General features: G+C 39.4%; 1 protein-coding gene across 3 annotated transcripts in view; it reads left to right on the plus strand.

The window, feature by feature from the left end:
* Positions 1-194: 194 nt before the first annotated feature.
* The window catches only part of MPPED2 (metallophosphoesterase domain containing 2), a 136,277-nt gene continuing 110,498 nt past the window's right edge, over positions 195-25,973 (plus strand). The window contains exons 1-2 of one of the 3 annotated variants that reach the window (XM_050955477.1): positions 195-437; positions 5,933-6,176. In XM_050955477.1, coding sequence (XP_050811434.1) covers positions 6,049-6,176 — 128 coding nt within the window. In that variant the 5' untranslated portion in view covers positions 195-437; positions 5,933-6,048. Of the gene's footprint in view, positions 438-1,544; positions 1,978-5,932; positions 6,177-25,973 lie in introns of those variants that run through there. The other 2 variants (XM_050955478.1, XM_050955479.1) reach the window with 2 other exon arrangements.

The following is a 25,973-nucleotide window of genomic DNA, read 5'->3' on the forward strand; positions in this document are numbered from 1 at the left end:
CAGAAGAGCTCTGCCCCCCTTGCTTGGGGAGTGAAGTCAGAGGCAGCAGGAGGAGCTGGCTGGCTGTGTGTGTATGTGCAGAGCTCCTTGCCCGCCCTGTTTCCTGGTGCTCTGCTCCCTGACCCCAGTGGCAGTCCCTTCTCACTGCACGGCTCTGCTCTCTCCCTCCTTTGCTCTCGCTCGCTCTCCCCTCTGTCTCTCTCGCTCGCTCTCTCTCCCAGATCGAGGCTCTGCTCTCATTCTTTCTCTCTGTGTCTCTCATTTCCACTCTCCAGCCAGCCGGGGGACCCTCAGGGTCGAAGGTTTTGCCCTGCCTACACCAACCTCCACCTTCCAGCCTTTCTCTTAACCAGCTCTCTCAAATCCCCCATGGATCGGTTCCTCTCCCAGCACTGAAGGCATCCCTAGGACACACAGCAGCAGCCAGAAAAAGAAAGGTAATCAACCCCGATTAGAGAGAAGGGGAGAGAAATCAAATGGAAAAATAACAAAACACAAAGCCTCGGGTTAGAGGTGCCTTGTCATGTACAAGTAGAAGGGGATCAGACAGGGGCTAGCGCAGCAGCGCCTGAGCCAGGCTGCTTTAAAGAATAATAAGAATAGAACTGACTGCTTATTTTCCGTTCACCAGAATGATCATTTAGCTGGATGGTTTGGTTTTCATTTGTTTGGGGGTTATTTTTTGCACAGTGAGAAGCTAATTATTTTGTTGAGCTGTGTGTCTTGTCTCCCTCCTTCCACCCCATGCAAGCCCCCCGTCCATCCCCCACTGCGTTATTTCTTGTCTGGGGGGAGGTAGTGGTGGAAGTGATTTGGCAGCAGAGAGAGAGAAATGGGATGAATTTTCCTGGCTGTTTACTAGAAAGTCTCGGGTGATCGGGGTTATAATGTTAGAGCACGACAGGGGGAGGGTAGGCCAGGGAGCATTTTGCTTGCTGGAGAGACCAAGGAAACGGCAGATCAAGCGGGCGAAATGCAAAGTACAGTTACATTCAAACTGAAATGTAGCGTTTGCTCCGATTTTTTGTGCATTTGAAGGGGAATTTCACCACCACCACCACCATCAAAGCAGGCAACCGGAGCGAAGCGAGACTCCAAGAAAAGTACCGATTGCAAACTGGTTTCTTTTATATTCAGAGCTGGAGTTTCTGTCTCTTATTTATATGCGAGGCAACTACATTTTAAAACATGCTTTGAAATCCTGATCCCAGAGGCCTAGGGCACTTGGAAAGAGAGGAGGGATTTTTTTTCGGGGGGTGGGGGGGGGAAGGAGAATTGTGGAAATGACACAGCTGCAATTAAAAGGGTTTGTTCTCTTGTTGGTTGAATATATCGCTCCCCCCCACCCAACAGATCAGTTTTAGTGCAGATGTGGGCGTGGAAAAATAACATGCATTAATTTTAGAGAGCGAGGAGGATGGAAACTTTATGTATTTTAAAAAAATGCAGGAACGCCCCCCCCCCCCGAGGAAATAATAAATACAAGAGCAATTGCAAAATCAGGAGCTCGCAGGGCGGGTTTGTGCTTCCCGGGGGCTCTGGCTGTGTGTGTGTGTTTTTGATCTGGGCTATAATGCCAGGTCGCCTAGTGAAACGGGAAGATCGGATGGGATGAATGACGTTGGGAAAAGGGGGGTGTTGTACAAAAGGCAGGATGGTGCGGTGTCAGAGCCATTGGCCACTGATTGTGATCAATCGATCCGAGCCTGGGGAAAAAAGGGGGTGAGAGGGAGTGAGCCAAGCACCCAGCACACTCCCAATAACCAGCACAGAGGGTGCCCAGAGAGCAGGAGGCGGCAGCCGGGCATGGACTGACTGATAGAGGAGGTAGTGTGTGCAGACTGGTACCACTTCTGCCTTTTCCGCCTAGTACTGAGTGCTACAGAGCTAACCGTTTTGGCAACTGGATCATTTATACTGAGGGATCGGCTTGCCACGAGGTTTTATTCCACAGACACATGAAGGGAGAGGAGGTCGGTGTGTGTATTGGGTGGGGAGGGAGGTGGTATTTATGAATGTACAGCGTTGCATTTGTTTCTCTGTGCGACTCATGGTGCGTGTGCATAGTTTTTTGGATAAGCCTTCTGTGGGCATCACTAGTTTGATTTAACTTTTCATGCCTCCCGCTCTCTCTTGAAGTCTGCGAGCGTTTATCTAGACGTGTGTGCAGAGTGGGTAATGTGTTGTCTAAAATGAAATTTTAAAACACAGGTCTACACTTACTATATGCGGTGTCACTCTGATATATGCACCACTCTTAATAAATAGTATGAAGTTGGAGTTGTATGAAAAAGTATAGTACTGTACAACATTGTAGGGATTTCAGGCAAATTGTTAAATAATCACTAGCACATCCTGCAATATCCTATGAGAGACCAAAAGCTATCTCATTTATTGTGGTGGGCTTGTGTTAATATTTTTCTAATATGTTGTTACTCTATCAACGTTGATATAACAGTTATTGGAAGCTTACTTGAAAAGAAAATTAACATCTAATTTAACCCCATTTTTCCCTCTGCAGTTTTGACAGACTTCGACATTTTCTCCCACTAAATACCGGTCAGAAGAGAAAAAGCATTGATTGCTCAAACTGAGGTCACACAAGTGCTTAAATTTGAGGGAGTTTTTTTTTAATATAGTGCTATACAAGTCCAAAGAGCTATTATGTCTAATGTTTTAATTACAGCTAAAATTAAAATAAAATTGTAAAAGCTGCTTAGTATGAATACTCCTTAGAAAAGTAGGCTGTAGTATAAAATTGTCTGCCTTTTGTTTTTAGAAGTGTCAGCCTTGTACATTTTGTAGATGTAAAACTGAACAAACAGACGCATGCATGAAGGTATCTCTTTGTAACATTCTAAATCATAAATACACCCTGAAAGATGGCTATTGTCATTCTCAGAATAACCTCTGGCATATCATTAGTAAAACATGATATAATGAAGTGGATATCCTTTTCATAGTTAGATTTCTTGCTTAAAAATTATCAGGTAAGAAATGGCAAATATTGCATACTAGGTTGCACCTGACAGCTATGAAAAAACATGCAACTATTCTTTTGTGCTCATCATCTCAGTGAGTGCTTACTGTCAGGGGGGTGAGAAGAACAATAGTGCTGAAAAATATGCCTGTTTTTCCTTGGGTCTAATACAAATTTGTTTATGAAAGTTCTGAAATACTTGCTTCTGTTTGGCATTGTTTTCAAAGAACTCCACATTAAAGAAGATAATAATCCAACACCTCTGATAGGTGAGCTGTATTGCTATATAAAACATTCAAGAGAAATTAGGAAAATGAAATTAAAATCAGCCTCCCCGGCATATATTTGACTTTTTTCCATGTCGGATATTTGTTGTTACCTTTCAGTTTAATTCATTGCTTTGTTTCACTTAGTCTTAGTTAAGCATAAAGGTATATATTTAGGATTAAATATTATGGGAAGTTTTTATTTTAAATATTACAATGAAACAACTTAAAAGTATTTTCTATGACTATCCAGTATCCTCTTTGTACTTCTGTTTTATGTTAGCTGAAATTTATATTTTAATAGTTTTATGAACACTGTAAAATGATGTTTAATATTTTCTTTGTGTATAATTCACTTTAATGAGCAAATTAATTTTTTTCAGAGTTACTTGTAATAGGAAATGTAATGTTCTGACTTTTGCTCGTACTATTAATGGAAGTACGTAGCCTTCCTAAAAGTCTGAGCAAAAATTTGGTTGTGGTTGCTTTGAATGTTCTCTGTTTTGCACAGTAGATTTTGATTGCAAAAAAATAAGATTGGGCATGTAATTTCCACACTATTCCCCAATTTATGTAAACCCTAAAGTTCTTGTATAAAAATGTGTGTTTTTGCCCCTTCAAGCCTTGATAACTAACATTCTTTGTAATGACAGTCATTTCTCTAACAGGAAGATGTTTTCATTTGTATTTACTTTTGAGTGCAGTGCAATTATGCAGTTTTTACGCTGCACACTCTTAATAGTTTGTATCTCAAAAGAATTACAGTACTTAGAACAGGACTGCAATTTGAAGCAGGTGTTGTGTTTTACTGTTATGCAAAATAACAGTAAAATATAATTGTGAGGGAAATTAAGGAAACAGCTGCAAATTTGGTATGGAAACTACCACATTATGATTCGTGAGCAGTTATTACATGTATCTTACACTTAACAGAGCAAAGATTTGATTTAGTAAATCTTACCTTGTTGATTTTATCCCTCAGACCCTTTACTATTCTTATGAGGGCAAATTAGTATAAAGACCAGACAGTGATTTCACTGAAACATACAAAATCACAAGTAACTCTCTCTTGTGGTGAGAATTTTAAGGTTTAGTTTAATTTTGTCTGCTTTTTACTGATATTGGAAATGGATGAGAGAATCCGATTCCTGGAATGTAGATTGTGGCATTTCTTTGCCCAACTAACATACGGAAGCGGAGGTAGGCCTGAGGTTGTAAAATAATAAAATAAATGGCCTATGGCGGGCCATCTGCCATTTGCTGGGCATTTTTTCAATATTTTATGCCAAACTGGAAACTAGTCTTGTAATCTAAATAAGTTTTATTACAAAGCAAAGATTTCAAAATTTTAATGTTGCATGTGGTAAACATACTTCTGTTTGGGAGCTAAGAGTAGTCTAAGAGCATCACTGTAGGAAAAATATTGCATAGTTTGATGCCTGAGGTTCAGACCATTCTCCTCCCTTCTGTTTTGCATGTTCTCATCTCAGCAATGGAGATTTACTTTTGTAACTTACATATAAATACAAGAACCTGCTCCTTGCATCTAGTAATTTAAGGCCAGGTCCTCCAGCTGAGGATCTGGTCCATAAATAGTACTTATACAGAGATTGAAAGCACTTTACTGATCAATTTTCACAATACCCTTGTAAAGCAGGGTCATCTTGATATCCTCATTTTACAGATGGGAGGGTGGGGGAGAAATGATTTTATGAAGGAGTCAGAACTAAGATTAGAAGTTGGGAGTTCCTGGCTCTGAGTCCTGTGCTCACACTGCTAGACCACCGGGCTGGGCTTCTCCACTCTGAATGCTAATATTCTTTATGATGGCTCTGTATGTGAGTACGTACGTGTACGAGAATTTGATGATGTCTGGTGCACCAGAAAAGGTGTTGGTAACTTGAATGACTCAGGCATGTGTGTGTATAGGCAGAGGAGCATGTTTTTCTTTTATTTGTATATGTATGTAGAATTCTCGTTAATAGAATTATATATGTGCACTGAGAGAAGACTGGTAATAGTAGCAAATAAATCACAAATATTTGATTATGTAAAGTGTGTAGAAAGCTTAGTTTTGTTGCAGGTAGAATGAGTATATTGGTAATGCTGCTTAAATGCCAGTTTTCCTTCTGACACATATAAATACTTTGAACCAAAGTGGTTCACCTTTTGTTACAGCTTTGTAAGATGGGCTGTCTTATTTTCAGCTGGCAGAAGATCTGACGAAATGTAACCAACTTTGTAAAGCTAGCTGTGCTTCGAAGAGGGTGCAGGCATTTGACAAGAGCCATTTGACCTTCATGAAGTTAGGCCTAGTTATTAACTTTCACAGCTGTAATTAGCACTAGATGTTTATTTAAAATTAAGATGAATAGTAAATATAGGGCACTTAGCTGGGGCTTTCTACACAGATTATTTTGTAGTGTAAACAAAGTCTTATTTTAAGCAATCCGTACTACAACAGTACTTAAAACAGCGCAAAGTGAGGAAGCTTTAAAAAAAGATGCAGATATAATTAACGCTTAGTGGCTAGATACTCAAATAAATGGGTACATTAGAAATATATAGATAGAAATTTCCAAAGGATATCAATTTAGGACTAGATTGAAATACAGCCATAATTTGATCTTTTTGGCATCTCAGGACTTTAAACACTGTGTCTGTATTATTTTTCTTCCTTTTGTAGAAGTCTTTAGTGTTGATGAGGAGATCCTTGGGTTCAGAAGTTGGCTGGAACACAATGCCCACCGCCATTCTTGACTCTGGAAAGTTGTAAATTGCTCATGTCTATAAGGAGGAAGGATGGCTCATGGAATTCCTTCACAAGGCAAAGTTACTGTAACAGTGGATGAATACAGCTCAAATCCAACCCAGGCATTTACACACTACAACATCAACCAGAGCAGGTTCCAGCCTCCACATGTACATATGTAAGTATTATTAACCTTGATTTTTGAAGCTAATTTAAAATGAAGTCTCTCAATAGGACAGTTGGTTGAAAGCTAGATCAAGTGATTTGTTGATTAAACTAGTTGACAAAAGCTGCCAATATTTGTTACATACTATATTTTACAAATAGTGCTCCATCACCTCTAGATGCTACTGACTTTGCCCTCCAAGAGCTTAGGCCTCTTCTAAACTAGAAAATTAAGTTGGGTTAACAACCTTGCTCTAGCATGTGAAAAATCTGCACCTCTGAGTGGCGTAGTTAAGGTGACTTAACGCCCAGTATAGACAGTGCTAGGTCAACAGAAGAATTCTTTTGTCAGTTTAGCTACCTCTTGGGGAGGTGAATTACCTACACCAACAGGAGAATCCCTGCTGTCAGCGTAGGTAGCCTCTACACTGAAGCACTGCAGCAGTGAAGCTGTGCCGCTGTAGCATTTTTACTGTAGACTCATCAGAATGTAGTATTGTGTATGAGTTGCCAGGTTCTGAAGTTCACTTGTAACTTTAGTGATCTCACTGTAACTTGCCGGAGGGACCTGTTTCTTTAAAATTTTAGCACCCTTCCCCCACGCTTTACACTGAGCTGCAGAATAGGCCTAATTGGGACTAATTGTCCTCTGACCACTGAATCTTTTGTCCTCCTTGTTGTGAGTAGAATGTGTGCCGCATGCTGTATTCCACTCACAACAAGGATTCAGAAATTGTGGAACAATTAGACCCAAGAAATACAAATACCGAGTTAAAATACTGTTCATGGCCTGAACTTAAACCAACAAAATTCAGATCCAAGGCTCCTTACCTCATGGTGTTATGCCTTAGTATTGTATGACTTGTAAAATCATAGTATCTAGGCACAATGGGGACTGCTAAGAACTAAGTGCTAGCTTTAACTCTGAATTTCCTTCCCATTGTTTGGCTAAGTCAGATCCTTATCAGCTATTTCTATTTAAGTTCTTTTTTTCTTAATAGTCTCAAATGTATGTTAAACTATAAAACAAAAGGGACGGCTCTTGACCTCAGAGAGGCCCCCTGTGTTAACCAGGATTTTGCACATTGTCACGCTATTGCATTTGATAGGGCCTTTGCATAGTGTAAGTGCTAAAGTAGCATGCCACTTCATAGCATTTTTGCTATGCAGAGTCCTGTCAAAAGGCTGACAGTCCAACAGTTGAGCACCTTCTCCTGGGACTTCATGTAGTAACAATATTCATAAAATCATAAACCATCCATGGAGCTTCTAAAAGGATTTAAGTTCAGAAGAGTGGCCACTTCCCAAACTTGAAAATGTTTACTTTAATTAAATTTGGTTGTAGCTGAAAAGATCATATTACTCTCCTTTCAGGGCAAAACTCTCCCCTCTGCTCCACCGTGTGGATCTCTTATCAGCAGTGCAGATCTCCATTGCACATTCTGCACTCCAGGCTGCCCTGCTGACTCCCATCAATATCAATAGAATTTCTATGTACAGAATGAGTTCAGAGTAACCCATCAAGATCCAGACTGTAGATTGGAGAGAATTTTTGTTCTTGAAGGGCCTCTTCTAACTCTTATTGAATGCAACAGGAAATTATTGTGGATTTCAGAAGGTCCTGAAAATGGCTGAAAGACTAAAAAAAATTTACTTTTCAAAATGCATCTCTGATTTGTTCTAGAAATAGGCAGTAATAATAATGATGATCTCTAATTTTAATATTTTTGTGCATCTCTAAGCCAGAAGTAGTTGGGCAGATATCTTAGTTTCATTGGATTTGAAAAACTACCTAGTCTGAATTAAAAAACTGAGGTTGTAATTTACAACATAATGAAAAGGAAAACAAACCCTTAACTACAATGTTGCTGCTTTGATTTCAACACTTATGCATAAAAGAAGGGTATGACATGATAAAGGGATGGAGTGATGGGAGAACGAAATGATTTTTGCACCAAAATCTTGACTAAACTGGAAGAGAGTGAGTGAGGTGAGTTCTGAAGTGCAGAAAGCCAAAGATTGCAGAAGTTGAGGCAAATTTTGGCATTAAGAATGGGGAGCAAATGCTGGATTTTAGAGAAGCTATAGAGGAAGAAATGACAGGATGTGGGTGCAGAGGTGAGTGATGAGGTAAATATGTCATCAGAGTTGTGAGTGTGAATAATCAGGACAGAGCAGTTGTCTCTGGTCATGGAGAAGTGAAAGAAAAGTGAGAGCTTCAGAAAAGGGTGCTCATTTGCCTTTCCAGGGTGTTATAATGGAAGCCATGTGCATACACAGGAGCTGGGAGATCAGCAGGCAAAAAAATCTGGGGAAGAAAATTGGGAAAGAAAAATAACCAAAAAAACCTTTCTGTAAAAGCACACCTGTTATTTTTACCCTTCAGTCTCTGCATTAATGCCACACTGCTGAAGCTGCCAATCTTTTATGCAGCTTTATTTTTCTTATTGCACTATCTTGTTAATGCCTCTTTATAAAGAATTCGAAGAACTTCTTTCTTCCGGTTAATGGAAAGTTACAGTGCAGCCTGAGAAGAGTGTTGGGAAGTTGATAAACGAACAAAAGAGTATACAAGCAATGAGCATACTAGAGTATACAAGCCCATGCCAATGGACTGCTATATTGCTTTGCTTGTTCTAAACACCATAGTCTAAGGTAGAACTCAGTTTGAAGGCCAAGCTGTCACGTTAGCACCCAAGCTTTCTTCTCAAGGAATTTTCAAAATTATTTGTGTGCATATTTGTGTGGAACGCATCTCAGTTTCTCCTTTGCATGTGTGTTCCTCTGTGTGTGAAGGCAAGGGTTGGGAACAAGGCTTAAAGGACTATTGCATACAATTTAATCTGGATTGACTGAGCTGCGTACATGTTTCTTGCATTCATAGGGCTTGATTCTGATCTCACACTGGTGTAAATTAAAAATCAGTGGAAACTTATCAGTGTAAAACTGCAGCATGAGATCAGAAACATGCTTATTGTTTCCTTAGACTTTGTCCACCTCTTCTTCCTCTTCCTCCATTTGATGTCTCTGAGATGCATGGTGTAATCAGCACAGAACAGAGCATTACTCCTGTTCTTTTTGCAGATACAGACTAACACGGCTGCTACTCTGAAAACAGTTTCTCTTGTGTTCTTATCCTGGTTCTGACACTTCCTGTGGCTGTGGATGAGGCACTCTAAAGGGGTACTGTCAAGTGAAAAGTCATTTATTAAATACCCCAACCAACCAAAACCCACATTTGTCTACTCCTGTTACTCATAGCAGCTTTAATTACTAAACTGCAAGAATTGTACAACTCTAATATAATTTTCCCCATTTATGCTTTTTTAATGTTTGCACTGCCTTCACTTTGAGCAGGTGACACAAGGCCAATTTCACTTTTTCATGGTCTGATTGTTCTGTATGTGTGCACAGTGCTGCAGTGATTGGTTTGCAAATACCATGAGACCAAAAATACTTCTTTTCATTAATACGTTAAAGAATTTATTAAAATATTTCTATTGCATTTTGTAAAATCCATTCATTCTATATTTTTGGACTAAACTACCTGATTGTACCATGCTTAAAGGGAAACTTCTAAGGAAAAAAAACCACAAATTGCATTTGTGTCCCTTTTTGCTTCTTAAGAATGTATAAAGAAGCTGTGAAAGATCACTTTCCCCCCAGATTTTTCTGTTTCCTCATTTTATGTTATAAGTATCAAGAATATATTTTTCCCCCTCCTGATTCTGCTGGAGGTCTCATTGGTGGACTCTGAGAAATAGGTTGAAATCTTTCATAGTTCTTAATTGAAACTTTGACGAAGATAACTTTCCTTTCATTTGCTTACTAAGCATTTGAATTAAATAGGTATAAAAAACCCAGCTGGCCAGCCAAGAAAACAAAACAGAACACCAACCAAAAAACAAATGCAGCACAGATAGCTGTAATCAGACTGAATAAAAATCACTTTCCTTCTCAAACAAATTTCACTTCTTTGATAATTGTGATTTCATTACCAGTTCTCCAGTCATCCATAGAATAATTTTGGAAAAACAAGGTACTGAATATTTCTAATGTGATAAAGAAATGTGGAAGAAAAAAAATCTTTAAAAAATAAAATGACCTTAAAGACTTCTAAATACATGAAATACATGCACCATTTATGTAGAGTGTAAGGTCTTGGGGGCAGAACTTGTTTTTTAAGTGAAGGATTATACAACACTCAGCACTTCTGAGCTCTGGTTTTAGCTTGTGGCCTCTGTGTGCTGTTATAACACAAGCAGTAATAATAAAGAAAAGCAAAAAAGGCCTCCTCTCCCCCACCTCCACCCCACTTTTTCTAGGCCACCTTTAATCTCCTTTCCTCAGTTTTATTCACTAGGGGTAGTCTTTTTGATTAACAAATAATAATTGTCCAACTATATGAAAACTTTCACAGAAATATTCATTTTTTAATTTTTTCATTGAAATGAATCAAAAATGTTTTGATTTGAAACAAAAAAATTGTTATTTTAAGTGAACTGGAACTTTTTTTAATTTTCTGGGTTCAGACCTCTCACTCCTCTCCGCCTTTATTTTCATCTTGAAAAGAGAGTAAATGGATGTGAAATTGGGAAGAAAGCAAAAATCCAAAAGTGAGAAATGTTCAATTAGTGCCTAATAAAAATACATTTTTTTTGTTTAGTTTTGACAAAAAAATCATAAATTTCCAGGAAAACCCTTTTTTCTGAGGAAAAAGTCAATTGTTTTATTTTAATTTTTTTCATGGGAAATACTTACCATTTTTTGACCAGCCCCATTATTTACTCCACAGTGTTGAGAGGATTTGTTAATTGAAGGTTCTGCTACTGCAAATTAGTTCATGTAGACAGATCCTCATTTACTTTTTTGGGGCTCTACCCAGATATAAAGGTCCACCCATGCAAAATAGCTTGCAGGAATGGGGTCATGGTTTTTAAGGTGCTTTGAAGATGAATAGTGCTATATAAGCATTAAGGATTAGTATGTTAAATGTATGGTGTGGTTTAAGGACAGTTCACCACTTAGGAATAAGGAAGGTGGCGATCTCAGTACGACAGCAATTGATGGAAACTTGTCTAAGGGCTTGTCTACGTGGGAAAATGTACTAGTATAATTATATTGCTGTCATTATACTGGTATAACACCTCTTGTGGACACTCTTATTCTGGACTAAGAGTACTTTTTTCCAGTTCATCTTGTAAAAGAGGAGACTAAGGGGGGATATGATAGAGGTATATAATATCATGAGTGGTGTGGAGAAAGAGAATAGAGAAAAGTTATTTACTTGTTCCCATAATATAAGAACTAGGGGCCACCAAATGAAATTAATGGGCAGAAGGTTTAAAACAAATAAAAGGAAGTTCTTCTTCACACAGCGCACAGGCAACCTGCAGATCTCCTTGCCTGAGGAGGTTGTGAAGGGTAGGAATATAACAGAGTTTAAAAGAGAACTAGATAAATTCATGGAGGTTAAGTCCATTAATGGCTATTAGCCAGGATGGATAAGGAATGGTGTCCCTAGCCTCTGTTTGTCAGAGGATGGAGATGGATGGCAAGAGAGAGATCACTTCATCATTACCTGTTAGGCTCATTCCCTCTGGGGCACCTGGTATTGGTCACTGTCGGTAGACAGGATACTAAGCTGGATGGACCTTTGGTCTGACCCAGTAGGGCCATTCTTATGTTCTTATGTTTAGCATATACTCCCACCAAAGCGACACCTGGTAAACTGAAAAAAAGGCACTTTTATTCTGGAATAAGGGTGTCCACATGGGAAGTTATGTCAGTATAACAATGGCAATGTAATTATGCTGGAAAACTTTTGTTTACACTGGGATGCTAAATTGTTAAACCCACAGTCATTATGAGAGAGTTAACCTTAGAAAGTAGGATCTTTTACATTTTTCTTCTTATAGGGAGCTGATCCAACAGTTACTCATGCTTGGAGCTCCTATTGAAGTCAGCCTGATTGTTGCTTGGATTTGCCTTTTAGTATTTACTTTTCAGTATTTATACAGTTTTTTTTAAAAAAAATCCAAAATAATAGAAGAGCGAACACACTACATTTAGGGCTCAATCCTGCAAACACTTAGGGCTTGTCTGCACTTACAGCTCTGTGGCTTCTGTTAGCATAAGTTACTCCACCTCCCCGAGGGCAGTTGACATAATGCTGTCCACACTGGGATTTAGTTTGGTATAGTTCAGATTTTCCACATCCCTGAGCAACACAGATATACCGACATAAGTTTTTATTGTAGACCAGGGCTTGCACACCTGAATGTGTTTGCAAAATCAGGGCAGTGAAAACAGGCTAGTCAGTTTTATTTAGTCAGTGTCAGTTTCATTTTCTGGTGCTCATATAGTAGAACAATGGGATTTGAACTGCAAATATGGTCATTTTTACTTGTTTATAAGCGATCTGTTTCACTGTTGTTGTTTTTTTAAAAGTCATGGAAGCATTACTACTACTCTTAAATTTTTAATCACTTATTTTATAAAATCAAAGTTTGGGACCTGCCATTATTCCTTTAATTTCATTGTGCCTAAAATTCTTCATCTGTAAAGTAAGAATAACAGTGCTAGCTGCCTCACAAGGACACTGTTAGGTTTAATTCATTGTATGTAAAGGACCTCAAGATCCTGAACTGGGATGTGCCATAGAAGTGAAGAATATTCATATTATTATTATTTATAGCTCAGAGATTTGAATTTCATTATTAAAGTTCAAATTGGGATCCCAGTCCTGTAAGCACTTATACATGTGGAGAAGGTTAAAAACATCTGTAGTCATTCACACTATTCAGATGCTTTAAAGTTAAGCATGGAGATATGTGTTTGCAGGACTGGCGCCTAAGGGTGAAATCCTGGCGCCTTGACATCAGGGGGAATTTTGCCATTGACTTCAGTGGGGCCAGGATTACACCCTTTGTTAAATTGAGTATATTGTGCTAAACTCTCTTTAAAAAAGAATTCCCTCTGCTTTCTGTTTGTAAGGCACTTCACATCAATTTTAACATTACAGCTTTATAAAGAGACTGCCTGTGATGGCATCGGCGACTGTCAGTAGCAAAAATCCCCAACATCTGGAGATGGGACACTAGATGGGAGAGGGCTCTGAGTTACTGCAGAAAATTCTTTCCCAGGTATCTGCCCAGGGGGTCTTCCCCACATGCTCAGCGTCTGTTCACCATATTTGGGATCAGAAAGGAATTTTTCCCCAGGTCAGATTGGCAGAGACCTGGGGGGATTTCGCCTTTTTCTGCAGCATGGGGCCTGGGTCACTTGCAGGTTTAAACTAGTGTATGAAAGGAACCATTAGTCTGACCCACAGATTTTGCTGATCCATTAAGATTTATAAGAGACAAGAGCAAATATGTGCTTTGCACCAGCTGATTTCACCATCCAGATTGTTGATAGTCCCTGTGGAACAGGGCCTGGAACAGCTCATTAAAAGGGGTGCTATTGTGAAAGGGCTCAGTAGAAAAGTTGACTGCCTCATGGGACCAGTATTCTCATCCCCACTGAATGTGGCACTTCCAAGCCCCTCCCCAGCATAGAACCCAGAAATACCAGGAAGGCAGGGATGTTGCTGTGAAGGCAGCAGACCCCTCCCCTCCGTTCATGCATGAAGAGTGGGATCAGGCAGGTACAATCTGACCTTTTGTTATCTGCATGTTTAGAGCTACTGCCTGATTGTTTCCTCAGAGTGGTAGGGAGGAGATGGCACTCCTTGTGGAACCGACAAGGGAGTTTGACTCCTGCACGCTTTGGATCTTCCAAGTTTGGCAGAGGCTCTGTACTTCAGCAGTGAATCCCGGCCTCCTATTTTATGTGTCCTTGTTTGCATTTCTCCATTAGAAAAGCAAACTAAGATGAGACTCAAGGAGAGCCCTGCAAATGAGTGTATGTTTGTAATGTAACTGAACATAGCCTTCATGCTTGTTTCTTGCATGACTGTTTCAGAAACATCAAAACATTAGTGCAGGCATCAGTTTCAAATAATATTTTACTCAATGACTCTCACGTTTGGATTTCAAATCTTGAGCTACCAACATTTACAGAGGTTAAAACAAACAATTCACTGCTGAGCCAACTGTGGAGCAGGAGCTCTGGTGTAGGGTCCTAGAAATTTAGGGCAGCATGTTTTTTCTCTCCTCAAATTGTACCTGAACGTTTTTGCTTATTTCTGAATTCTGTAAAATGTCTTTCTCAGGATATGTTGACCCTAGGTAATAAAGCTTCTCAGACATGATAGAAAAATCACAGGGCAGGGGAATTTCTTTAAAGCATGTATCTTATCAGAATGCTGCAAAGTTACCTATTCAGAGACATAATAAAATTTGGCCTAGGGGCCATCTGTGTTGTCACAAATGACAAGTGCTAGCTGAAAAAGTCAGCACCAGCGTCAGGCAGAGAATCTCCTGAGTGTCATAAGGTGAATTAATTCACCTGTAAATCTTAGACCAGATTTTTCCAAGTCCTTAGAAAGAATTCCAGTATGTTCTAATCCTTGAAATATTGGCATATATAATCAGTGGGCCAAATTCAAATGAGATATAAGAAGGGGAAATCCCATTTATATCAGAGATGTTGGTCCTGCTTTACCATGCCTGATTTTGACACCCCCACCCCGATTTTCTTTTGTTTCTCCTTTATTTTGTGCAGATCTGTACAAAATGCATAGACTAAGGATATTTTAAATGTACTTAGCAGCATTAATGCCAAAAGATCCTAAAGTGTTTCACTAACTATATACATATTACACCATGGAAATGCAGCCACCTGTGAGGTGGAGCACAACAACCGGCTTGAACATAACTCACTGCTCAACAGATAAAGAGGGTACATTTTGGCTAAGGACACTGGGTACCCTATTCTTGCCATAATTTTTTTAAATTTTGATGCAGAACTGACAAGGCCTGAGTTCTTAAGGTTTGTCTGATGCAAATAAACAGTAGAAAGGTAGTCTGCTGTGTTTTTGTTGCTTCTATTTATAGGGCAAAGACATACCCAGTACAGTCACCTTATTTATTGTGCAGCATTTTGGAATTTTGTACTAGTCCTCGGGAGAGGTAGTGAGCAAAAGGGAAAATATGTATAAGTTTAAAACATTGTAAGAGGAAGTGCTGTGTAATAAACACAACTAGATCTTTAAGGGTTTTATTTCAGTGGACATTGCAAAACAGGATTATAGAATCTAATACAATAGAGCTCCAGCATGCAAAGATATACTTCACCAAAATTTAAAGCAGGACACTGAAAGTGAAGGTTCCTGGGGACCTGAGTTATCATTGTGTTAGGAGTTCCTTTATGCAGTCCAGCAGAGTAGGGGGACATAAACCAACAGATCTGTCCAATGGGGACTATCCTTGCATAGTAGATCTATCTCTCTTGCAGCTGCTAGGGCAGGGGAGCATGGGTTGAGCAAGATGCATGTGGATGTGATCTGACTATTCTTGGTTGCTGGAATGTTGAGTCACTCAGGGACGGGACTAGCCTGTAGCTGGCCCCAGAATATAGGTAGCCCTCTTTATGCTTTGAGAAGCTCAGCTGGACCCGAGAATCAGGATCTTACCATCTTTTCCTGGTTCTTCCATTTACCTGTTAACACATGGATAGTCTTGTATCAAACATTCTGTCTGTTCTTCCTGTTCCCATGTCTAAAGTTAGGACGATACCACCCTGTCTCACAGGGGTGTCCTTTTGTAAAGGATTTGGAGATCCTTAGATAAAAAAAATTCCTCAAAGGAAAATTTGAGGAAATATTTTGAAATGGGAGGAGCAAGACGTTTTCTCCATAGACACACTTCTTGTGTGTAATTTTAGATTTCATGGAAAAGTCAGTGCTGACATGTTTTGTACTGTTCACTGACAGAAGAAATTTCTACCCTTTTTTTATAATATGCATATTTTAAACATATATCATTATGTATATGGATAAAATAAGTAACAACAAGAAAACCAAAACCCTACCTTGTTTTTACCAAGAGATTATTCTTCCCTTTTGAACCATGCTATCTTGTAAGATTTATTTTTATCTCCATTTTTGTATTTCTTATTCCAAGTTCTTTCTTCTCTGTATGCTGCTCGACATTAGGGCTACAAAGGCCCAAATAGATGTTGACAAGAAGAGGTGGTACGGGAGGATCCTTTGTAGCAGAGCCCTGACTTATTGTACTGGGCATTACCTTATATCTAGTACATTGGATTGGAAAGCACACAGTTAGTAGACTAGTTCTGTCCATGCTGGGGAAGGGTTGAGAGAATGTGTATGAGAGAGGGACCTTATCTGATGCATTTATAAGCCAGGAACTTGCTAGTTACCACATTTACAGTTTCTGTGGCGTAAGGAATTGAGTGCAGTGACAGAGCTGCAGGGTTAGTACATTATTCCTAAATGTTTAGCTACTGTTATCAGTTTGCAGGGAGGCAGTGGTGCTACTACTGTACATTTTCCCTGAAGCCCATGTTAGAGGACACAAAGCAAAAACTCACCAGGTTTCAATTATATTAGAATATCCATCTTTTGAATGTCATGTTTGTTTTTGACCAACAGTTAGAAAACAAAGAACCCTTCTGTGAATCCTCAAATGCAGCAAGGCAATAAATGGTGAGGTATGAATTTTGGGAGAAACAGTAGTGTACTTGAAATTCAAATTTCATGTAATTCAGAGTTTGTTGTAACTCAGGGCTCTGTCCTCCAATCCCTTTAAAGTCAGTGGTAACACTCTCATTGGTTTCATAGGAGCAGAACCAGCCTCTAACAGGCTATGTAGCAGTATTAATAGTTTAAAGGGAATCATCAACTTATCAGTCACAGTGTTTAGTGGAATTCGTTTACCTGTGATTGTTAAAAATAACACCTATTTTTGCCATAACTAGCAAATATTTGGGTTGAATGCAGGAGAGTCCCCATTTTCAGTTTGTTTTCTATGTGCATTTGATGGCAGTTGTATAGCGCAGCTGGTCAAAAAATGAAACAATTTTTGCAATTTCGTTTGAGATCAAAATTTTGCGGAAAGTATCAACATTTTGGGATTTTTTTGATCTGCTTTAATGTATGGGAAGTTTCAAACCTGGACTGCATACAGTTTTTGTATCAGTATAACTGTGTTGGTTTAGGGTGTGTTTTTTCTTGCTGAACAACACCTAGCTAGTATGGACTAAACTGTAAGAACATAAAGATGTTATATACTAGTATAGTTTATTCCCTTTCCCATGGTGATTATACTAAACAGATATAAGCATCTTTATACTAATATAACTGCATCCATACAAGGGGGGTGTTCTGCTTTAACTATATATATATATACAGTTGTACAACCTTGCGTGTAAACAAGGCCATGTTGTTTCCTTAATGTATTCAGACAGTTTTTGTTTCCTCTGTTGTTGCTGTGTGACAAACTAGCACCAAGAGGGGAGAGAATACATTTTAAAAAAATTAATGTGACTGTAAAACCACAAAAATTGGGTGGGAAACCCAGAGATGTGCAAGCTCTGAAACTACTTTTAAACTTATTTTAAAAAAAGCCTAGATTTCAAATAAATGGTATCCCCTTAGATACTACCTCAATTTTCCTCTTTTCATATGAAGAAGAGATGTTTGTGGTTTTGAAAAGAATGCCATTTTATATGCAGAACCTATATAGTGATAAGATCGGTATATAGCGATAGCTTGAGAAGAACATTTTCACTTGTTGAGGTCTGATCCATATTGCAACCTCCTGGATCTTTTGGAGATTGTTTTACTTGCTTGTGCTAAGTTTCTAGACTATTTTGTCTACTAGGAATGTTATCATTATAATGAGGCAGCACAGATCAAATACAGCAATACAAGTTTGTAGATACCCTGTGAGAATTAAAAAAAAGAGAGAGAGAAAATAATAATCCAATAGAGGTATTATTTATAATGGGTTTTTTTTCACTGTGTCCTTTGATGGTATTTTTGCCAGACTATTTTGTATTGCCACATCTTGACAGTGCCACGGTATTAATGGAAGGAGGCACAGGCGTTGTTTATTTCGGAATCTGAGACACCATTTTGGCAACAAAACTAAGACCTTTAACTCTTGGAGTTTTTACCATTTGTTGTTAATTATCCGGTATCGTAAATTCAACGCCTTGGAGAAAAGGGTGTGTTTTGAAATGTGTATGTAAGTAGAGCATTCAGTTTTTCGGGGAAAAAAGGAAAAGGGAGTCCTAATGATATTGCTTTCAAGGAAATTAAATGCTCTGGGTTTTTTTTTTCAAACCGATTCAGCTAGATCCCGTTAATACTGAGAGGCTTTTACTGTAAAGAACCTTTGCAATTCAGCTATGGTCTAGATTAAAAAGAAATCCCAATTTAAGTGAAAAATTAACTTTGCATTATGTTGCTTTCCTGATGGTCTGTTCGTGCTGTAATTATGTATTGTACGTGCAAGAACCATTGTTTCCAGTCACTTCTTCCTTTCGAAGCTTAAGACAACATGCTATAGAATGGCAAGAGGCTTTAGCTGCCCATCTTTTATGATGTGTTTATTTTATCCAATATAGAATTAAAGGGTTTGATCCAGTGAAAGTCAATGGAAATGTTTCAAGTGACATAAATGAGCTTGCAATCAGGCCCTACATGAACTGGGAGCCATTAGCAGATTTCATGCAAGAAATGATAATTTGCAGGGAAGATTTTACCTTGAGTCACCCTATAAAGAAATAATGCAGTTTCCTTAGACACAGTATGAAGGGCCACCACACCTCCTGTCTAATAAAATACAGAAGGAATGCAGGAAAATAGCAAGTGAAAAACACAATGATGTTAGGCAGGGAACAGAATAAATGGAAAATGAAAGATGAGCAAATGATTTGAAATAACCAGCAGGCAACTAGAGGAAAAAAATATTGGAATTAAGTATAGCTCTCTCTCCATGTCCTGCAGCTGTGCTTTGTGTGTCAGGATTTTACTGTCTGCATATGAGTTTGAAGGCATTCCTGCTCTAGCATGAAATATAGTGATTGCATATGGCACACATTATTACTGAAGCTTTAATACCAGAGTCAATCTGAAGTTGTTTGTGTTTTATTATTTCCTTAACAAAAGCTTTTTTCAGCTCTTAAGCCTCTAGTCTTGTGTCTCGTAGTTGCTCACAAGGGAATTTCTCAGTGCTGAACAAGGGCTTGTATGTTCACATACTCATGCAAGGTCATTTAAACCTTTCAGTGCCATGCCCAGAGCCTAACCACTTTAAAGACACACTATTATTATTATTATTTATTATTTTATTCTTTACAATTTTTCTTCTATTAAGCTTAGTGTGCTTGTGAAAGGTGCCAGGCTGAATGCACTGGGAGAAAAACCCACTCTCTACAGAGCTATTGCAGTTGCCATTAAAGCTTCCTTCATAGTGTCCAACAAATGACCCTCATCTCTTACTTCTTTCAGGATTGAAAGAGTAGATTCAGAGAAAGCCAAATGGAGTGATTGCATTTGCAAAGCAGACACTCATCCATGAGGAAGCAGACAGAGGCCACTAACTTGTTTCAGGCAGGCTACCAACAACCCATCTGATTGTAAGGGTTTTTGTTGTTGTTTCTGTTTGTTTGTTTAAGGTCAGAAACAGTGATCTAAGTGAACAACCGCAGAACCCATTACCGATTCCCCAAGCCATCTACTTCTGTGCAATATACTCTATATCCCTAGGACATAAGGCTGTCTCAACTGGACCAACAAGATGTTTCCAGTTAATTTACGGATTTCATCTTTTTATTTTCCAACATGAAACAGAGCCAGTTTAAGAGTTACTATGACTCATATGGTGATTAATTTCCCCTTTTCCCTAAACAAACAAGATTTCCTTGTAGCCCTCATCACATAAAGTGGTCACCTTTAAAAGTTTGCTAGTTTTGCCTTAGGTTGATGGATAGATAGTCTATGTACTGTTCCCTAATTTTCTAAGGAAATACTTAGAATAGTGCAAATACAGTGCTAATATTACTTAATTAACTGAAGCGGGCGTTTATGGGTGACCACTTTCTCATATGGAAGTTATATCATCATCAGATACGACAGGACACTTTAGGATCTTTAGGGTTAAGCTAGTGTAGTTCAGAGTCCAAGACACGTACAATGAGCTTAACTTTTTGCACGTTTTAAAGCTTACAAGTGTCATTGAAAGCCCAACATTTGCTCCTCTGTAGTGGTTGTGGGTACCAACCACTGTATCCCCTAAGAAGTGAAAGGTGTTGTAGTTACTGCAGGGGTTGTCAAAGGTGAGATTTTGTAAGTAGCATTCGCTAAATGGTCCTCCTGGCAAGGTCATAATTTTAAGAACCATCACAGTGATGGGAAATTTAAAAAAATATTATTTACAGTTTACAAAAACTGACTTTTCCACTAGTTTTGTGTTCCTTCTGCTACTATTTTTGTTTGTGTGAAAGTTTTCTGCTTCTTTATCCAGCATCACATCTCCTGGATCCTGTGAGGAAGCCATAGTGTTGTGTTTTAGAGATGAATTGCTTGTTAAAAGTATGACTGGGATGTCGCAGAGTTAGCATTTAGACATCACAGCAGAATCAGATTGAAAGTTCATATGGGCTGTAAGAGAGAGAAACTTTATTAACCACCCCCAATATATCTTTTGATGAAGAAGATGAGGCAGAGGCAATATTAAAAAAAACTTGTAAGGTGTAAAGTATGATATATTAGTGAGTATTCCCCCAGTGTGAGAATCCCCTTTTAAAATGGGGTGGAGAGAGAGACACCAATATTCAGGTCCCATTTAAATGAGAGACAAGGTTGGTGAGGTAGTAGCTTTGATTGGACCAACTCCTGTTGGTGAAGAAGACCTTATATTGGTGAAAGAGACAAGCTTTTGAGTTTACACAGAAATTGATCCAATTAAAGATATTACCTCACCCACCTTGTCTCTGTAATATCATAGGACCAACACAGCTACAGCAATTCTGGAAACAATTCAAATGAGTCTGTAGTCTACATTATAAATCTACACCGGATGCAGCAGAGAAAACCGGCATACTCTCTCAGGATGCTGTTAGGGCCAAGCAGAATCTCATTAGGGACAACTTCAAAGATCAGTTCCTCATGCCCATAAAAACAAGTGTAAATTATCTTGTGTGAGCCTGCTGTTAGCAGTTGCACTGTTACATTATGCATGATTCTAGACTGCACATGGTTTGTACAAACTGCACTATGTTCCATTAGTGTTTTTCATTTTTATGCTAAGCCTTGCAGCATAGCAATTTATTGGTGTTATTTTGGCTAATATATTATTTGACTTATAATTTCTAGTAAATTTGCTGTTAATAGTGACACAATATCTAGAAAGGACTAATAAGGTTCTACAGAGGTTAAAAGGAATAAATCATACCGCTCACTCTGATTTATTGACAGCTTCACCTGCTTTCTCATTTCACTGCTTCCCCAGTCATGGGTACAGATTTTGAAGGTAGTAACTGCTCTTGAGTGACCGTGTGTTTCAAGAGAATCTAGAAATGCATCTTGGGATACTGCACTGAGGCACTTAACCTAAATATTTGTGAAAATAAAAAATACATTCAACCCTCATTAACTTGTACTGTAGCTAACCCACACACCCCATAATACACATAATACCAAAAGGGCAGTCTCTTACCACTAATCAGGAGAGACTTAAATGTAAAACAGCCTCTGTATACTATGGAGTTTTGCCATTCGCTTTGGTGGGATCAGGATTTGGACCCAAGACTTCGCTATCCTTTCAAATACACTGCATAATAGTTACTAAGATGCCATGGTGATGGGTTTCAGAGTGGTAGCTGTGTTAGTCTGTATCAGCAAAGAGAACGAGGAGTACTTGTGGCATCTTAGAAACTAACGAATTTATTTGGGCATAAGCTTTCGAAAGCTTATGCCCAAATAAATTTGTTAGTCTCTAAGGTGCCACAAGTACTCCTCGTTCTTTAAGATGCTATGGAATATTGTACTACATTTCTAAAAAGAGTGAAATGCATTTTGTGATGTGGTGTCTTAATTTTTTTATACTGTTTGGTTACTTGGGGCCCAATCCAACTTCCAGTGAAGTCAGAGGGATCCTTTGCATTCACTTCCTTTGAGAGCTGGGTTGGGCCCTTAACTGGTAATTTCATAGCTTCCAGTTGGTCACTAGTGTATAGTTTACAGCTAGCTTTACAGGTATCAAACAAGATGCTCTTGCAAATTATGTCTAGGTTATGGGTTTACGTGGTTTGTGATGGTGATTGGTGGTTCAAAGGGGTCAACATTCAGTGTGATAGTGAATTCATAGACTCATAGACTATTAGGGTTGGAAGGGACCTCAGGAGGTCATCTAGTCCAACCCCCTGCTCCAAGCAGGACCAATCCCCAGATTTTTACCCCAGTTCCCTTAATGGCCCCCTCAGGGATTGAACTCACAACCCTGGGTTTAGTAGGCCAATGCTCAAACCCCTGAGCTATCCCTCCCCCCAAAATTGTTTTGTAAAATTACAGAACAAGGAGAAGGATTTCCCACCATTGTCCAAAGCTGCAGGAATCAGGACTCTGTCATGCAAGACAATTACCACATCCTTGAAGGCCTGATTCTGCACCTGTTGAGATCGGAGTGGGCATTTTAACACTGACTTCCATGAGAACAGGACAGGCCCCAAAGCAGAGAGAGATCTGAGCTTCAGACCCTCTGGTTTCTTTGCCAGAGTCAGTGAAATCACAAGTACCTGAGACAAATGTTGAAAAGAAACATCCCGTTCTAAATGCCTGTTCTCATTCCTTTTACATGTGGCGGTTGTGGCGTTGCTCATTGTCGGAGAAACCAGGGCACCTACAGCTTTTCTCAGAACTATGAGGCCAAATCATCTGCCTCTGCTCAGGCAAACTCCCGTTGATTCCAGTGGACTGGCCATAGAGAAAGGATACATGTCAGATTTCAAACATTAAGCACTCTGCAGAGCTCAAGATGGAGAGATAAGACAGCCGCAGACTGTAATACCTTTCCACTGGGCTTCCTCTGAGGTTGGAATCCCCAGGGTCTGTGGCAGAGCTGAGCTGCAAGCTGCCAGATCCCTGTCAACATGGTTCCATTGGAGCTGTGCTGATGGAACATGGTAGGGGTAAGGAGCCTTGAAACACCTGTCCTGATCTCTCTCTCTCTTTCCCTTGAGAACCATACGGTGATATCCTCCTTTTTAGCTCTGTCCTCCAGACTGATCATCCCCTCTCACAGGAAAATTGAAGTAGATCTAGTTTACGCAAGAAAACGTTGGCTAGTATAGCTATACTGGTGTAACCATAGCAGTAAACCTTCCTAGGATAGATGCAGCTTATACCAAAAATATTTGTACTGGTTTGGTGAGTGAAATAAGCTATACCAACAAAGTGCTTTTATGCCTGTATCACTGCATCTGTGCTAAAGCTGGTATAAAAATATGGCCAAAAAAAAAAAAATCACACTCTTCACCAACACTGCTATGCTGTCTGAAGTTTCATAATTACCTCCCTAACAGACAAATCCAGAGTTCTTTGTTCAGGCAAACTCCCAATGACTTCAATGCTGTTAAAATATAGTTAGCCTGATCACTCCCTCCTACTTATCCAGGTGTAGCTGAGCACATAATTTGGTCTGCTGTCTTCATTTCTGTGACTAAAAGGAAGGTTTCAAAAGGTCATTGGATGTGTTATAGAAAATACTTACCAGTTGCCTGGGGAAGATGGTTACACCCAGAAATGCCTTTGTGATTGCTGAAAACCTGCATCTTTATGGCATTTTTTAAGCTGTAACTTTCTTTTTAATTCAGCAGAATACCAACAATCTCTGCATTATCTGAACCAAGAGTGATCAGTTTCATTCCAAGTTTAGTGAGAAGAGGTGGAAAGAAGTGTTCACTTAACATAATAGTTCAAGCCTGAGTTTTATCTGACCATGGCAGATGACCTTTGAACTGGCCATAAGATAAGAAGCAACAGTGATAATCATGCACCTTTAAGACTAACAGGTTTATTAAGCTTTCATGTGTAAAAAAGCTCACTTCTTCAGATGCAATTTGGACATTGGAGGTCTGATTCCTAGGGTATGTCCACACGTGGCTGTGTAGTCACGGCACCAGCACTGGGTTTTTTATAGAGCTCTCCCAGCTCTGTAAAAGGGGAGTAGCTAACAGAGCTCCCAACACTGGTGCGCTGTCTACAATGCCACTTTACAGCGTTGAAACGTGAAGCACTCAGGGAGGTGTTTTTTCACACCCCTGAGCGAGAAGGTTGCAGTGCTGTAAAGTGGCAGTGTAGATAAGGGCTTAGTTATAGAAATTAATTGAAATGTTCCTTTCTCAGGTTTGGCAGTTCAAGTGGCATTCAGTGTCCCTTGGGAAAAAAATCAAGGGTTGTGAGAAAAATCCTGTGAACGAAGGCTGCCAAGCAAACTTGAATTTTCATTTACAATATAGCTGTATACTTTTTTTAAAGTAAAAAAGAAAAAGGGGGGAGGGGTGGGTGGTGTAGTAGTCACAGTCTAGCCTCAAAAAAGGCACAGGATTGGAATAGCCGAGTAGGTAAGGACTGAGAGGCATTGGGAGAGTTGATGAGGAAAGTTGCAAAACCTGGTGCCCAAGCATAATAAATAATGCTGGCACAAATCAATGCTGCTATTTACCTCTGTCATAAACAGCTAAGGGTTAATAGAACAGGAGTACTTCATGTCTCTTTTGACTGTAAAGGGTTAACAAGTTCAGTGAGCCTGGCTGTCACCTGACCAGAGGACCAATCAGGCAACAGGATACTTTCCAATCTTGAGGGAGGGAAGTTTTTGTGTGTGCTATTAGTGTTTGGTTGTTGTTCTCTCTGGGTTCTGAGAGTGACCAGACGTGTAACCAGGTTTCTCTCCAATCTCCCTGATACAGGTTCTTATAAATTCAAAATAGTAAGTACTAGGTGATCAGGCAAGTTAGGCTTATGTTTGTTTTCTTTATTTGCAAATGTGTATTTGGCTGGAAGGAGTTCAAATTTGTATTTTGCTGAAAGGATTTTAATTTGTACTTGTATACTTAGGCTGGGAGGGTAATTCCCAGTGTCTATAGCTGAAAGACCCTGTAACATATTCCATCTTAAATTTACAAAGATAATTTTTACTGTTTTTTCTTTCTCTAATTAAGAGCTTTTCCTGTTCAAGAATCTGATTGTTTTTTTATTCTGGTGAGACCCCAGGGGACTGGGTCTGGATCCACCAGGGAATTGGTGGGGAGAAAGGAGGGAAGGGGGAGAGAAAGGTTAATTTCTCTCTGTGTTAGGATTACTTTCTCTCTCAGTGAGAGTCTGGGAGGGGGAGAGAGAAGGAGGGGGGAAGGTGGATTTTCCTCTCTGTTTTAAGGTTCAAGGAGTTTGAATCACAGTGATCTTCCAGTGTAACCCAGGGAGGGGAAGCCTGGGAGAGGCAACGGTGAGGGGAAAGGGTTTACTTTCCTTGTGTTACGATTCAGAGGGTCTGGGTCTTGGGGGTCCCCAGGCAAGGTTTTGGGGTGACCAGAGTGTACCAGGCACTGGAATTCCTGGTTGGTGGCAGCGCTACAAGGGCTAAGCTGGTAATTGAGCTTAGAGGAATTCATGCTGGTACCCTATCTTTTGGATGCTAACTTTCAGAGTGGGGAATTATACCATGACATGGTGTGCAGCGTATGGGATAAGACAGAATCCAAAAGCCAGTGAGGTTTTTATTTCTCTCCCTGCTAGCTATCTGCAGGCAGACTGAGGTTTGGATTTAGAAGCAAAAGCCAGTAGGATTTTTTCTTTCTCTTTCCCTGCTAGCTGTGTGTAAAGCAGGCTAGAGGA

This window comes from Gopherus flavomarginatus, chromosome 5 (assembly GCF_025201925.1).
Source record: "Gopherus flavomarginatus isolate rGopFla2 chromosome 5, rGopFla2.mat.asm, whole genome shotgun sequence".
In the NCBI taxonomy this organism is placed as follows: domain Eukaryota; kingdom Metazoa; phylum Chordata; order Testudines; family Testudinidae; genus Gopherus; species Gopherus flavomarginatus.